This window comes from Hippichthys cyanospilos, chromosome 12 (genome assembly GCF_059441005.1).
Source record: "Hippichthys cyanospilos isolate Australia breed blue-spotted pipefish chromosome 12, RoL_Hcya_1.0, whole genome shotgun sequence".
Lineage (NCBI taxonomy): Eukaryota > Metazoa > Chordata > Actinopteri > Syngnathiformes > Syngnathidae > Hippichthys > Hippichthys cyanospilos.
Window position 1 is genome coordinate 9,145,001 of NC_142380.1, and position 16,603 is coordinate 9,161,603.

A 16,603-nucleotide genomic window follows, 5' to 3' on the forward strand; every position below is an offset into this window, starting at 1 on the left:
AGCTGGAACAGAATGTTTTTCTTTTCCAATAGAGAGCACATTATTTGGATCATGAAGCAACACTTTGCTAAATTGTTTTCATTGTACAAGCCAGAAATAAAACAGCGGAGGATGTTATGCAAGCTATGTTTTGGAGTTGCAGAATATAATGTGCCTACAGATACCACCAAAAATGTAAGTTCCAAAATTCAATAAATCAGATGCGAAGTTGTAGCAACGAAAGAGAGGATTTATTCTGTTTTTATGCTCGCATCATTACCAACACTTTGGGAACAGTGTTTAAAGACAAAAAGAAGCTTCACGTTTGTTTCCCACTGGCCGACTGTTAACATCATCCTTGCATATGCAGGAAATAATTCAAAGCTTTAGGGAGCGAGTGGAATGACCCAGGCTGACTTGTAAAATTTCATTTGGTGGCAAATAATGGCGGTACTCGGCAACAGTAAAAATGGCTTGACAAATACCTCCAATAAAAAGCTAAAGCAGATAGTAAGTAAGTGTGCTCGCGGACTGAAGGACAGACAATTCTGCAGCCAAGTAAAAGACCATGAATTTCAAATAACAGACTGATTGACTTCGACGGTGCACCAGAAAGGAGAGGAGAAAGAACGAGCGTGAATGAATTCAATGCAAAGGGGAGACAAATCGAGGCCTGTGCGACCAGCACTTTCATATCACTTTAACATCTGACATATAAATTGTATTTTTTTTTCTTCCTACCTCCTGTCTATTTGATAAATGTTGAGTGCCTTTGCTTTCTTCCGTGTTAATGAAAAGAGGAGTCAAGACATTTGGCAAATGCTCAAGATTACACAATCCCCCTCCCACAAATAGCCGGGTATATTTAAAAAAAAGTATTGCGGTATCACGGTATTGAAAATACAGCGCTAAATTATATAATACCATTTTTAGTAGCCATTTTTCTAGATTATATAAATGTTTAATTTTCAAACAAAATATATAATACAACATTTGTTACAAAAATAAACATTTACCACGCACAATAATATTAAAAAAATAAATATAAATACACAGTATTTTGAAAAATGATTTGAACTTAAATACCGTCGCTAATAGGGCCGAAACGATTGTCAAAATTAATAATCACGATTATTTTAATCAATACTGAAATCACGATGATTCATGATGTTTGATAAAACATGTCTATTTGTTGCCCCTTTTTAAAACAAACTGTATATAATAAAGGCTTCAATGCTCAATACTTACAAATAGAAATAATAAACTAAATTAAATAAAGTAAATAATAAAGAAAAATTCACTCAGGACATGGCAAAAACATGGCACACAGGGCAACACAGCTAACTTACTTGCCGAATGCAAAGCAATGAAAAAAAAAAAGCAAAGCCTACTTAGAACCAAGTGCTATATTTACTTTTAAGCAAATTTAAATTCAAATTCAACTAGCAGTCAAAATGTCATTTTCAGTCATTTCAAATCCAATTTTTCCGAATCGGATTTTTCAAAATGGGTCTCAATTGACAACTAGCACGGTAAATATTAGGAATCAGGAGAGAAACTCAATGCAATTTCACACTGGTAAATAATATAATATTAAGGTGATTAAAAAGCAAAGGCTTTAGCCATGCAAACATGTGTGAAACATTTTGATCTAAAGCTTTTAAGGTGGAAATGAAAGATGAAATCTCGGGAGGGTGCCGTGAAGCCAACTTCAGCTTCTTCCTAGCATTTTTTTTTTTTTTTTTTTTACAGACTCCTCATCTCTCCTCAGTGTGCATGCTCGCTAGGGGTCGTGTACGGTATTTGGGTCACGGTAGTCCTTTTCAGCCGAATCAGGTGTTTGTACCGGTGATAGTTCGCCCACCATGTTTTCCATGTGGTAAAAAATTCCAGGACAGTACGCGTTGCAGAATATGCAATCTTAACCTTGCGTTTGCCCCCTGGTGGTAGGAAAAATTTTTACCACCAGAACCTTAAAAAAAAACGGTTTGGACTTCAACATGTTTTGCTCCCCAGAACATTTTGGTTTCTAAGTACCAGATTGACTTTACCACAAAGTATCTAACATTCTCCCCAGCTTCTTTCAGGTAATCACGCTCCATCTGTGCAAAGGCAGTGAAAGTAAAATAAACACAGCAGACATAAGCAAACATGGCTGTTGTGGGCATACTGAATGCACAGATGCCCATCTAGGCGTCATTACACACCGTGTCGCCCTCCATCAATAACAACACTCACTCCAAATGTACTCAGGCCATTGAGATTCTATTAAAATGCCTCTTGTATTAAAGCAGTTGACACATCACATAGTGCATCTGTGCATCATTTAGCAACCATACAAGTCTCATGTTCCTTCATCATGTTGCTACATGCGTCATTAAAGGCAACCTCTTTCTTCATCTATATTCATTTAGTCCTACTTTTCAGCAGCGTTCTTCACCACCCATTGGCGGTTTCTTCTCTTCCTCATCAAACGCCCCACTGTTTGCTTCTGTCTCCGTCATGTCACCCACTGCTCTCATCATTCTCCAGCCATCATTATGAGTTGAAGGCTAATGAGGGCCGGGGGACTCTGGCGAGGGAAACTGTAATTGCATGAAGACAAACTGAACTGGTCACGTTAGAAGTGACCTTGAAAGGTTGAAAAGTGAGGGCGAAGATTTATGTGTATAGTTTTCAATTTGTTATTTATCTATCTACCTAACTATGTATCTCTCGAGATAGAGCTTTAATGCTAGCAAGCTAGCCAATTAAAGACAATAAAAAATTAGAAATTCAGTTAAGTGCTGTATAAAACCTGATGCATAGATGTATAGCTGTATAGATGTATAAGTAGAGTTAGATAGATAGATAGATAGATAGATAGATAGATAGATAGATAGATAGATAGATAGATAGATAGATAGATAGATAGATAGATAGATAGATAGATAGATAGATAGATAGATAGATAGATAGATAGATAGATAGATAGATAGATAGATAGATAGATAGATAGATAGATAGATAGATAGATAGATAGATAGATAGATAGATAGATAGATAGTGATCTAATAGGCTAACAAAGTGCTATATGAAACCTGATGTCCACTACATAGTTAGCATGGTTAGCTACCAACTACCCAGCTATCTTTATGGATAAATAGCAAAACCTGATGCCCGCTAGATGGCTGGGTAGATCTAACACCTATCTAGCAATCTATCTTTAAATGGGCTAGATAGCTAGCCCATTAAAAAAATAAAATAAAATTTGACTTATGTATAAAACTTGATGCCTGTAGCAGGTACGTATGTCTCAATTATCTAGCTTTTATCTAACTATCTAGATAGTTAGCCCATTTTTTAAAAATGCATCTAAAAATCAACCATTTATCCAACTTTAAATCAACTTGGAGTGCTATATAAGACCTACTGCCTACTACCAATATAGCTAGCAATCTAATGGACTAGCAGGCATCAGGTTTCATACAGCATTTTAAGTGGATTTTTTTTTTCAAATGACATATAACATCTATGTGTATGGTAAGTGCAAATGATAACTTCTGTAAAAATATAATAAAGGCGCCAGACAGAAAAAACAAACTAAACAAACATAACATAATTCACGACAGGCATTGCAAAGAACACTCCTTTTGCAAAAACAATCATTAGTAGCTCATCAGCACAGTAATAAATCGTGATTTCATGAAGATCATTGCAGTCATTTCATAGTTATTTAAGCATTTAAGAGAGGCACCGATTCTTTGAACTTTACTGTCATTATTATTATTATATGTTTTGCGGCATTGTGGGAAATCCGTTTATTTACTTTAATATTCAACAAACTCCATTGCAAGTGATGGAGTGGGTGAGACGTATGACTTGCAGCACAGTAATGACGCCATTGCTTGTGATGCTCTCCAGCTGTCAGGAGGAAAAAAATAAAATAAAACACTTGACAGAGTTTGGACGCTTTTGCTCCCTCTTTAGACGCGGTTGAGAAACTCGACATAAATGAATGTGACTGCCTTCAACTGAAAGTCGTCAAGAACACAGGAAGCAAAAGACCTTTGACTGTACATCAACTGCCAGAGAAGTCTGCACTTTGATCATTTGATCTTCAAGCCGTTTCAAACTATAACAAAGCCATGCCATCGACGTCAGTGTTTCATGCTTTTTTTTTTTTTTTTTTTTTGCAAAAAGCTTGTACGCTGAAAACTTTACAGGTATTTAGGAATACATTGGGGTTAATAGGATAAGTGAAAATTAAAAATTTAAAATTCAGAAAAGAACTGGAAAGAGGCTACATCTAATTGTGAAGTTAAAAAAAAAAAAAAAAAATCAAACTTATGTCCCCAAAAATGAAGCTATTGATATATTCTAACGGTACACTTGATTCCCTTTAAATTGATATCTACTAATCCTTTATTTTCTTACACTTTGACTACGATTTGAACCTTTTGGCTACTGGAAAATGAAAGTTTACAGAACATTCAACTGAATGACGATGTTTCCTTCAGCTAAACATATAACAGCTAACCCTAACGCTAACCCTAGCTAGCAAACTAGCTCAGAAAGTAACAAACTAAGAAAGTATGCAGTTAGCTAGCAAAGTATTTAAGTAAAAAAACAGGTAGCTAACAAAGTTACTAACTTCAAACTTGCTTGAAAAATAAACAATTTTTCCTGCTTGGCTTCAATAGGCTTCATAAGAGTGTTCTTTCTTTTAAAAATCTTTATTTGCTCATTCATAACTGATTTTCTTGTAACGTCCTCGTAGATGATTTTCTCACTGTACTGTATTTTAATATAGTTGGTAGTGTTTTTTGTTTTTTTTTTTTAATCTTGTCCCAGAATTGCTCCATCTTTTTTTTTTTTTTCAATTGCTGGTCCCATAATCTCCCGATGATTTTTGTCATTTTCTAATGATTTTATGTTCAGCTGAAATCGGTTATATGAATTTTTAAAAACACTTTTTGGGGGGATTTTTAATTTGTTAACCCATTTTTGGAATCATTTGTATGAATAAAGATAAGTTGATGAATAAAGGTTTATTCAAAATGTTAATGAAAATCTGAAAACATTAAAAACAAATCAAAAATAATTAAGAAAGCGAGTGAAAAACCGTACAATCAACAAGCACATTAAGTACACTTGCACAGACTCATACGATGGGCTGTAATAATAATTAAAACAATTTTGAAGATATGAATAAGTAGCGCAAAGCAAACACATTGCTCGATGAATACATCTGAGTGTTATTGGATTGGTAAAGGCAAAAAGAACATTGGGTGTTGTCATCAGCTTGTGGAGGTGTCCCTAATGATGTGGCCAGCGTGAGTACACAAATGCCAGGAATGGATCCGCTGGGTTTTGTCACCACCTGCTCGCTTTCTCGCCTCCGTCTGTCTTACACACCTGGCCGCCATCTACCATTTTTCCCTCCCATCACTCCGTGTGTCCTCTTTGACCTTTTACATTTTCTGTTTTAATTTCTTTTAATCTACATTTTCTTGTACAATCAATTTCCATTCCCATCTGTTTAGATTTTATTCATGGACCTCATTGTCTTTTTCTCCTCTTAACTCATTTTTTATTCGTCTTCTTTTGTGTTCCTCTCTTTTACAAGCTTCCACCATGCAGCCGAACACAAACGCCAACAAAAAGACCATTTCCACTCAGCAGGCCCATGCAGTGAAATTACAAGCTGACAAACAAATCAAGCCACATCAGCACGCTCACATATCGTGTGCATATATTCGAAAGAGCCAGATCCTTCCATGTGTTCATGCTGGGCCTCTAATCTGTGGTCTGGTGGCTTACTTGGGACCTTCTCCAAAATCAGTGGACCAAAAAAAAAGGTCGAGGCTGCCTGGGCTGGAGCAGTAACACCCTACACTTAGTCACATGGCGCTAGCTAGTCCACACCCTGCTAAACATAGCCAGATGTGTCCCGACTGGTAGCGTGCTATATTGTCACTGTTGCAAGAGGAAGTGGTTGGAGGAAAATGTATTCCCCTTCTTGCTTTAAATGTACTAATAAAAAGAAACAAAAAAATGGAAACACTTCAGCTTCAGTTCCTACCAAGTGAGCCACAGTCACCTAGCAAAAACAACATGCTGCCGTTACCGGGCTAGCTGGTTTACAAAGCTGCTAAACCTAAACTGCCAAAGACAGATGTCCTCAACTCTGTTTAATTGATGATGTTTTCATACTTGCAAAACTGTTTACCTTCAAAAAACCTTTATAACTTTTTTAAATTGCATTGCAGGCAATGTCAAAATATGTTTTTCACATATGCAATGGGTCACCAAAATGTGGATAGTGGGCCCCAAATGCCCCACGAGCCATAGTTTGGACTACCCTACTTTAACATTTGCGCAGTATTTTGTCCGGGCTTTTGATCTTTACATCAAAGGGAAAGCATTGAAAGAAGACACTATGGAGCTGAAATTTCACCCAGATGGTGACAACATGCCAAAGTTCAACATGGCATGACCACTTAGCCATCACACTATGAGGAGTGTGTCATCCCTTGGTTAAAATACTGTAAAAATAAATACATAAATAAGTACATGGGATTTATTGTCTGGACTCTAGAAAAAAGAAACGTGAAAATATGACTATGGACTTTATTTTTGTGAAGACTAGGTTCATGTTAATGATATCTCACAATTAGGACACATAACTATTAATATGCAAAGCTTAATTTCTACAAAAATGTTGCGTTTTAACTCATTCACTCGCAGCTCAGTTAAATTGAATTTTTGACGTATAAAGCTGTCAATGGCAGCGAATGAGTTAACTTATTTGTTGCCGTTGCAGTAAAAAACAGATCTTTGACGAATATAGCTGCCAATGGTAGTCAATGAGCTACAAAAAAAAAAAAAAAAAACGTCTTTGGGATTGAGTGAGTTAATAAATCACACATGGATGGCACGGCTCTCTTCAAAATGTCTTTGTGCTTGTTAGGTGGCACATACTTGAAAGAAATGAAAAAATTCACAGAGGGTACATTGTTGAAAAAAGTTTTGCCAAACACTGATCAAGTCCATTGCTCAGCTATTGTCTTTAGAAGACCTAGTTGACAAGAGATGTTTTTCAGACCTCAGTGTTCCTTAAAGTACATCCCCGCCCGTCCCCATCTGATGTTAACCGGGATGAAGTAAGGAATACACAGCTGAAGCAAGAGGATAAATGAGGAGAACAATATCCAAACGGCTCCGCGATGAGGCAAACGAAAGGTTGCGAAGTCAATGTTTAGAGAATGAAGATGAGTTTAGCCAAGTGGTGTTTACGTGTTGTCAGCGGCATTGTTTCCTGGCGCTTCTTTTGCTAAATGAGGCCTTTTCTCCAAAGTGGAAAGGTTAAGAATGACACATTCTAACGATGGAATTTGCACGTCCTGGAAAGCTTTGTGCATTTGTGTGTTTTGGCCCTTCGGGCTGTATTCCTTTGGCGCGGAGGCGGCGGCACCCGCGGTGAAATGGAGAATGAAGGACTCGGACCCATAGCGGGAAGGTAAACAAACGTCATTGGGCCACTTATCACGGTCACGGCCAAAGGTCGGACCAAGTAGCAAAGGCACGGCTGACGGATGGATTGTCAACTTTGGGCTCCGGGGCGGCTCGCCGCTTTGGCTTGGATTGAAACCGGACATTGCAATTTAAAAATAATGTTGACTGAATCATGGCTGCTGCCAATGTGAATTAGTTCAGCTTTCTGACTACTTGGGAAATGATACGGTAGGACGCATGAAGATAGCACCCTATATGACCTCAAGAGAGTGACCGTGGTTATGGTTATTTTTGCTGCGACACAAAATAGTCATTGCATTTATTTCAGTAGAGGAATAAAAAGTGTAATTATGATAAGGCTGGTGCAGTGCAAACTACAGGAGAGATTTAAGATGAGTCAAGAAAAAATAGAGTGGTAGGATTCCCACTTTTATCTAAGAATTTGCACATTACTGTATTTTCAGAATTCTGACCATACACTGAGAATTCTGACTTTATTCTCAGAGGTCAGTCAGAAGTAAGACTTAAGTCAGATTCCTGACTTTGCTCTACGCCAAAAATCTAAGAATAAATTCCAAATCATGACTTTAACCCATTCAATGCCAAGGACGTATTTTCACGTTTATTTTAAAAGTCTATAGTCTAGACATTCAGTCCCAGATATTAAGGATTGATTTAAGACTTAAATATCAGGAAATTAATGTCCTCAATGTACTCAAGCATCAATTTAGAACTTAAGTATCTGTGATTTCATGTCTTGACTCTTAAAAACAGGAAAATATGTCCCTGGTTTTGAATGAGTTAAAATGAGAATTCTGACTTTAAAGTTTTGTTTTACTTTAAAGTCAGAAATATTGAGGATAAAATCAGAGTTCTGAGATGAGTGGGAATCTTTTTAAGCTTATTCTAAGACTAAAGTCAGAGTTCAGACTTTAGTCAGACTTGTCTCAGAAAGTTGAAAAAATTCTGAGAATGATGTAAAAAATTCTGAAGTTACAATTCTGGCTTTATACTCAGAATTCTGACTTTATTCTCAGAATTCAGAAGTGAAATTCTCACACTAAAGTCTGAATTCTAGGACAAAACGACTATTGGCTAGTGTCAAAAGTACCTTGAAGTAAGGTCAAGTATCGGCCTGATACCAATACTTTGTATCGCTACTTACCCATCCATAATAACATAAATACAAAACAAATGAAGGGAACGTGAGAAATAACACTATCATACAAAAAAAGTATAATTTGTTCCCGCTAATCACATAGTCGAATTAGCCGTTGGTAGCTTCACACAAGTTAAGCGGAGCTGCATTCAATTCTGTTGCGATTGCGTCTTTGGAAGCTCACCATCGAAGGCCTTAAAATGTCCACCGAGGGAGAGCTGCAAGGACCGCCCGGCGTCTTTGAGAAGTGCCTCCAGCTCCAATCGGCTCTGCGTGGCCAGCTTGTCCTCCATTTCGCTGGTGCAGCAGGTATAACCCTGGGGACAGATGCGCAGGTGCTCCCCTAGTGGACAAACGGGGTGAGGGCGGGAAAGCAGAAAGGCATTGGTGAAATCGGCTCTGTCGGCGGACACGGACGTGACAATCTAGATAAGCTGCAGTGGCTGTTTTGGCATTCCAGGAAGCACGGGTCGCTCATCTGATTACCTGGCGAGACGCTGACAGCTTTTTGGCAGCCGCGTACCGTAAATGTACACAATCAAATGGCATGTGCGCAAAAAGCAAACACAGCCTGTCAAGCTTTCTGCGTACGCTCTCAAGGCGAGCAAATCGGAAGAAAATCGTGTAAAACGCAAATTGCACTTCAGTCAAGCAAGGCTTTTTGACGGGTAAAACGTGTGGGTGGCGTTCATTTACATTTTAAGAGATGTTCAGTGACACTTCATCTTCCGACGCAAAAACACTCGCGCATTCCAATGGGACCGCATCGCCTTGAAACGAGATCATGCTCGGTTTGAAAGGGGAATTCAAGAAAAAATACATCTTTACAACGTGGTTATCGGTCAATAGAGTGAGACCATTTGGTGAAAAGTTTGACTTTTACATTTTTTGTGCTTTTTTTTTGTTGGCTCTAAATTGAGAAACAACGTGGAAAAATTTCAAGGTTGATGTTATATCTTTCACTTTTCTTTGCTACTTAATACAACGACGATACTCTGGACTACGACATAGTGTTAACTCTTTATTAGCAAAGTTCGTAGTCGCAACCAAAAGGCGCTACAGCGTAACCAGGGATTACCCATCATGCATTGCGTGACAAACTAAGGGTAGCATTACAGATCAAAATCTCGTTTTTTTAAATTTCGGGAACCCCCAGTTTGAGAAAAACATAAGCCTTTCACAGCCTAACATTCACTTTTATTCTGTATACAAGTTAGTTACAGTTAGTCACGTAAAAAGTGTTTTATTCTATTTTTTTCCGAAAATAATAATTCCAGGAACCCCCATTTTGAGAAGAAAAACAAAACAAACTTGCAGAATAAGGTTCAGTTCAATTGTGTACCTCACACTTGAAATCATCGAACTTTGCTTATAATAGCGTGATAAACAAACTGAGTGAAATACAGCATTTTTTTATCCTTTTCTTGTTCTTCTACAAATTTTGCATTTTAATCAAGTAGTCTGTTCCTATAGACCTGGACCTGAATGTTTTCTGCCCTCAAAGTCTAAACATGGCATTCTGATGAATACATTTTTTGTGGAATATGCCTAATCTCATTCACCCCCATTGACATGTTTTTCTCAAGTTAACTCAATCATTCATTCACTGCCATTGAGAGGCAGGGATATTGAAAGCATGATAAACTTGATCAAATTAAACATATTCAAAGAAGATAACCTTAAGAAACATGTGGATTAAATGTCACGGTAAAAGACGTATAAATACGTCTTTGGGATTGAATGAGTTAAAAAAAAACTACATATGGGGGATTAGCACTTTCATATCAGATTCAATATCATTATAGTATGTAATTATACATCTCATTGTATTTTCATTACAGTTGGAACAATAAAGTTGTCATATCAACACCACATGAACAAAATCAATTGTAAATTCACTTACTTATGAGAAACTATGATTTGCGAGCGGAACAACTTAGAAGTGAACCAGATTATGTTTGACTTGAGTGCGAAATGTCCAAACTTATTTCCAGAATTCCCCAGCTGTACGAATAGTACATAATAAAACGTCTGTGGTAACTAATAAAGTGTCTGGTGAAAATGACTACACGGACACACATGGAACTAATGGACATTCTGGGTGGAGGAGAGGAACGCCGCAAAGCACATCACATCATGCTGTATGTCGAAAATGAGATTAAAATTCTCAATTTCAAAAATGATTCCTGAAAAACACGCTATTGAAAGCTAGCATGTCCATGCTCATTTTAAATTGATGACCTAATTAAAGAAAAGCACACGATCAGTTCTCAGATCGGGGAAAAATTAATCGAGTTTTAATTGTATTTTTTTATTTACGTGTAATGCGCATTTATATATGAATGCGGCGCTCCTCAGTGTGTGGCAAATAGAGTTCGGTTGTATCATTTCCGCCCTGGTTGAGTTATTGCTTGTGTGAGGGAAGCATCTGACTGAATCTCATCATGTCTATCTTTACACCCTTCAGTGACAAGCATTTCAAGTCATTCCATCTTGCCTCGCCTACTCCTCCCGGAATCAATTTTTCACAGGTCAACCTCCGATTTAGTGGACCCTCAGTGAGATACGGTTTCAGAGCCGTCCTCAAAAGTTGTATTTTAAATAACAATTAACAGGATGAGCTGGGGCCGAATTCAGCCCACACTGTGCTTTAATCCGGCTCGCTGGATGATTTTGTCAGGCATTAAAAAAAATGATTAGGACTGAACCATTAGTCCGTGATTGTTTTCGTTAATTGCAAAGTGTACTGTGCAAAAGTTAAAAAAAAAAAAAAAAAGTTGTTTCATGTTCCAATTAATTTCCTTTTAATTTGGAAAGAAAAATGTACTTTCCTTGTCACGACATTTAAAAGCATTTACTTCAATTTTCTGAAAATGGAAAAAAGTAATGGCAACGTGTATCCGTGTAAATTGCAATGTGTTTTTGATTTATAAAAGACAAAATGTGCTTTGCCTGCCACAACATAAAAAAAAACATTCAATTAGATTTGCTGACAACTGCAGAAACCAATGGCAATTTACATCCATGTAAAACCGTGGGTTGCTTCATGTTTCAATGAATTTGTTCTTTATTTGAAAAGTAAAATGCACTGTCCTTGTCCTGAAATTAAAAAGCATTCAATTAGATTTTCTGATACCTGCGGAACCTAATGGCAATCAGTATCCGTGTAAAACTTACATTGCTTCATGTTAAACTTAATGTGTTCTTAATTTGAAAAAGAAAATGTACCTTCCTTGTCACGGCATTAAAAAGCATTAGATTTACTGATACCTGCAGAAACGAAGGGCAATGAGCATCCGTGTAAAATGTAAGTTGTTTCATTTTCCCATTAATTTGTTCTTAATTTGAGAAGGAAAATGTACTGTCCTTATTCAGTTAGATTTGATGATGCCTGCAGAAAGCCTGTTAAAATGTCAATCCGTACCCCCTGAAGTGCCTTCACGCACCCCATTTGAGAATCACTTCTTTAAGACTCTCGTCTGAGCCAATTAAAGGCAATTTCACCCCCCTACCCACACCCCAAAAGTAAAGTGGAGTGTAAGGTGACATTGGGCACCTCTCAGCACCTTCTCAACTGGTCACACTGTGACTCACACCCACATACCTGCCAGGGGACTTTGGAGAGGTTTATGTGTGTGTATATATGAAGAGAAGGGGAGAAAAAAAAAAACTGCCCGGGGAGGATAAGTAGTGGAGATGAGAGCACAAAGAAGCACAGCAGGAGAAAACAAGGGAAGGAGAAGAGGGAGAGAAGATTTATGTTGAAATAATATACAGCCTGCTTAGAGGTCAGCTGCAATCTGTCACCCCTTGGGCTTCTTCTTTAAACGCTTGCACTGCTGTGCGCGCGTGTGTGTGTGTGCGTCCTATATCACTTACCTCCAGTACAACCTGCTCACCGTGTGTCATTTGAAAGGACATGCAAAGAATACTCACAAACACACATACTAGCAGTATTAGTGTCAAGTCTCTATAAATAAAACTCAGCATGATTATTTCCCAGCAAAAGTCTGCAGGTGCAAACACACGTGCAAGGGCACACACAAATATACACACACACAGACACACACGGGCCTCACAGTGAGAAAAGGTCAAGCCGCAATAGAGCATAACGGTTGTAGGTGGCTCGTGATACAAACATGGCCGACTCTATAAACACCAGTGTGTTTGTGGACGTCAGTTCACATCTATTCAGGTGAAAGCACTTCAAACAAAGTGCAGAAGGAAATGGGTTCCCGGCAACCGAACACGTGTTTAGCGATTGGGCTCATCAAATGTAAGCAGAAGAAACAGATCCCAACTACGGCCACAATAACATACACAAAAAGCATTTCATTCTTATCAATATTATAAGAGGACAGAATGGGCCCTATTTTTCTATCTGTGTCTAAAACAAATTGCAGTCTAATTGTGCTGGTGAATTGTCTCTCTTTCGGTATTTTTGTAGAAGTGCACAGTTAGAAAGGTATGTTAGCGCTGTTGTGGGTGTAAACACAGCCAACTTGCTTCCTGACCTCTCATTCTCTGTAAATTCAACACAGAGAATCCAACTCGACTAATTTCTGTACTCAAATAATAATAAAAATAATAATAATAATGATGACTTTTATTATATAGCTCAGTATCCGGTTAATCGCGTAATTGTTAGCTAGCTCAGCAGCTAGCTAGGTGATATGTAGATGATATATAGTTAATGCTGTCGGTGATTTTGTTTGTTTTAACTCGTTTGCTTCCTGTATTTAATTCTTTCTTAATCTTTCTTAACCCATTCAATCTCAAAGGTGAATTTTTCACGTATATTTTGTTTTTAAGAGTGCAGACATTCAACACCAGGTAGTTACATTTTTCCCTTTTTTTCCCTGAATATTTTTCCATCATATTTTTCACACGTTAAGGCGCAACTGAAAGCCTTCAGTTTTATGAAAAGTGGACAGTGTGCCTTATACAGCACACAAACTGCGACAAAAAAAAAAAATTGCCATGCCAATTCTTCAATTGTTATCTCTGTATTTCAGTTGTAAATGTATTTGTTACAATTAAACATTTTATAATACCCTGTTTAAAATTTTGATATGGAACAAGGCGCAAAATCTGCATGTTTTTGTAAAAGAAAGTGTGGTTTTATAAAATCAAAACAGTTTTTAGATCAACACAAAAAGATATCTAAAGATTTTTGTTTAAAATTTGATTAACATTGTGAGTTTAATATTTAATTGAATCATAATTGTGGGCTTTGAAACTCTTGATTCAGCTTGGTTTTGATCTAAACAGTCTTTTAATATAATCAAGAGGTATTTTTCCCTATTCCACAAACCATCTTTATTATTAATTTCCAATTATCTATTAATAAAGTTTGACTGACTTATCTGATTCCCTTTACCACAGTTCCATCTACAGTGAGTGGATGCATAACACAAGCCCGGCCACTACTGTAGCTTCTATTCTATGCGCCTTATATTGCGGTGTGCCTCATATGTGAAAGAAGTTTAGAAATAGGCCATTTATTAAATGTGCGCCTTATAATCGCGGTGCGTCATATCGTGCGGAAAATATGATATATATACAAAAAAAGGTGGGTGTCTGTGCTCTTAAAAAAATATGTCTTTGGGGTTGAATGAGTTATCAAGTCTGTGCAGCTTTGAAAGACTTTTTGATAAGATAGGTGGAATCAGATCCCATTAATCTATGCAGCACCTAATGTTGCGGCGGTAGGAGAAGAATTCAAGATCAAGTGAAAAGGCTTAGACGCGGCCCTGTTTTGAATTAAGACTGCTTGGGATGTTTGTGCTTCTAATGCCAGACGTGAAGAGACAGCCAAAAATCTGTTTTCATTACATATTAGAAATCCGCTCCTCATACATTGGAGATTAGCCTGTTTTTGCCGTTTCCTGTCTTTATTGCTTCTAAATCATCCCCACAGCCTGAATAAACGTCATGGCGGGCATGATTGATGGGCAAAACATGCTCATAACGCGAACGCTCACATCCTGCATACAAATTAAGAGTACACAGAACCACACATGAATAACTGGCATCAAATTCAATGATCTATTCAAATATATTTAAATCAACAGGGTTGCCGCTCCGCTTTCATCAACCTCCCGCTGTGAGGCCAATCAGCATGGAGGCAGCACGCCAATCAGCCGCCCCAACACTCTAATGAATGAGTGTAATGAGAACTCGTTTTCATTTGGAGCCCACGGCTGTGGCCGCCCGGCCACTCTTTTGACAGACTCCGATACTAAACGGAGAACAATTCCTTAACCGCCCGCTTATCGTTGTTCACCAGGGTGGAATGCTCCTATTTAGCGGCAGTTAGCCGGATGAGCACTGAGGGGCCTTTGGAGAAGATTGCAGAAATAAGTTCAGAATTCATGTTTTCATCTTAAATCTGTGCATGTTGTCTTGGAGAGGTATTAAATTGTTTTGAGTGTGCTTGGAGAAACGGTTACATTTGTTGTGTTTGTACTTTGGTGGGAAATGCTAGATTTAAACTTAAGGCGAACTTTGCCACAAAGAAGTCGCTTTCAAATGGGGGTACATGAAGGCATTTCATTGGGTATGTGAGATTTTAACAGTGTTTCTATAAGTATCATCAAATCTAACGTAAATTTGGGAATACAAACTACTACTTTTTTATCAATATTTAAACACTGCGGCTTGTAGTCCAGTGTAACTTATCTGCAGTTTTGTTGTTATTTTTGTTGTTTTCACAAGCCACCAGGGCTAATGTTACGGTAAACAAAGGGAGACAGAATAAAACAATATGGAAGTTTTTATTGCTCTCACTGGAAAATACAATCATGCATGTTACCGTTGTGTTAGTGCCATATTCTAACCATCCAAGTGTGTCAGTGTTATATTGAAAATAAGTTGGTGCTGCTCTTCGGTGTTTAGTCCAAGGAGAAAAAGTTTTAAAAAACTTTTAAAAAATTTCCATATACCACTCTTTTCTACGTAACTTCAGCGCCATCTAGTGAAACAAGCAACAAGTTGTCTGAGAACAATTTCAAAACCAAAACTTTCATGTCAAATTACATGCATTTGTGTCTATCTTGTACATTATTTGGTAAAACAATTTTGTGCAGCGCAGGAACAAGAAATCTTGTGTCGTCCTAATCTCGCAAGATTTCGTGGCACGGGATCTTATCCCTAGTAATTACTTCAAATTATTGTGTTTTTCATGCTATTTATTATGTGTATCCATGATGAAGACGCAAATGTTTAGGCTCTCATTTTTTGCTGTACATTCATGGAATGGATTTATTATAAACATTTTGGAACTATGGAAAAACTGGCATATGCACGTGTGCACCCACGCTAGTTCCAGATTAGCAGCCTAATCCATTCATTGGTGAACAATAAACAAACACATACTCAAACAGGGGTTTAGAGGTTTAAGCAATGGCAAAACACACTGATCCCTTTTTTGCGTTAGTGTCTGCCATTATTCCAGATTTCAATTGGCCTTAGACAACATACGCACACAGAACGACCCCGCGAGCGACCCCGGCCGCCAGACTGGTCTGCTAATGTAAAGCAGCCTAACAGGCTCACAGAAATAGCTCGCCGGTGTCAGGTGAGGAGGTCGGGAGTTCCACAGCTACGCTCCCGTCGTAATTTTGCCCTGCAACGCCAGCAGAGCAGTCGACCTTTTGTACAGCTAATAGAAGCAATGACACGTTATTACCACCCATTGGGATACATGAAATTTATAGTATAATTCTGTAATACACCCGGTGATGCAGCACTTCTTTTTATGTGCAGAGCACACTTTCATTTGGGCGTAAATCCTGTCCTGCTTTGTCTTGACAGCGTATTCTTTGTTTGTTTTGTTTGGTGTAACTACCGTATTTTTCGAGCTACAAGCCAAAACTTTTTCTCATGATTTGAGCGCTGCATCTTATAGTCCAGTGCGGTTTATCAGCAGTTTTTTGTTTGTTTGTTTTTGTTTTTGTTTGCTAGCCA

The 16,603-nt window shown here is 37.8% G+C and overlaps 1 protein-coding gene across 1 annotated transcript in view; it reads right to left on the reverse strand.

The window, feature by feature from the left end:
• The window catches only part of gpc1b (glypican 1b), a 70,207-nt gene that overhangs the window by 18,560 nt on the left and 35,044 nt on the right, over positions 1–16,603 (reverse strand). Inside the window, exon 2 of the mRNA XM_088430047.1 lies at positions 8,820–8,978. Within this exon, the coding sequence (XP_088286173.1) occupies positions 8,820–8,978 (159 nt within the window). The remainder of the gene's footprint in view (positions 1–8,819; positions 8,979–16,603) is intronic.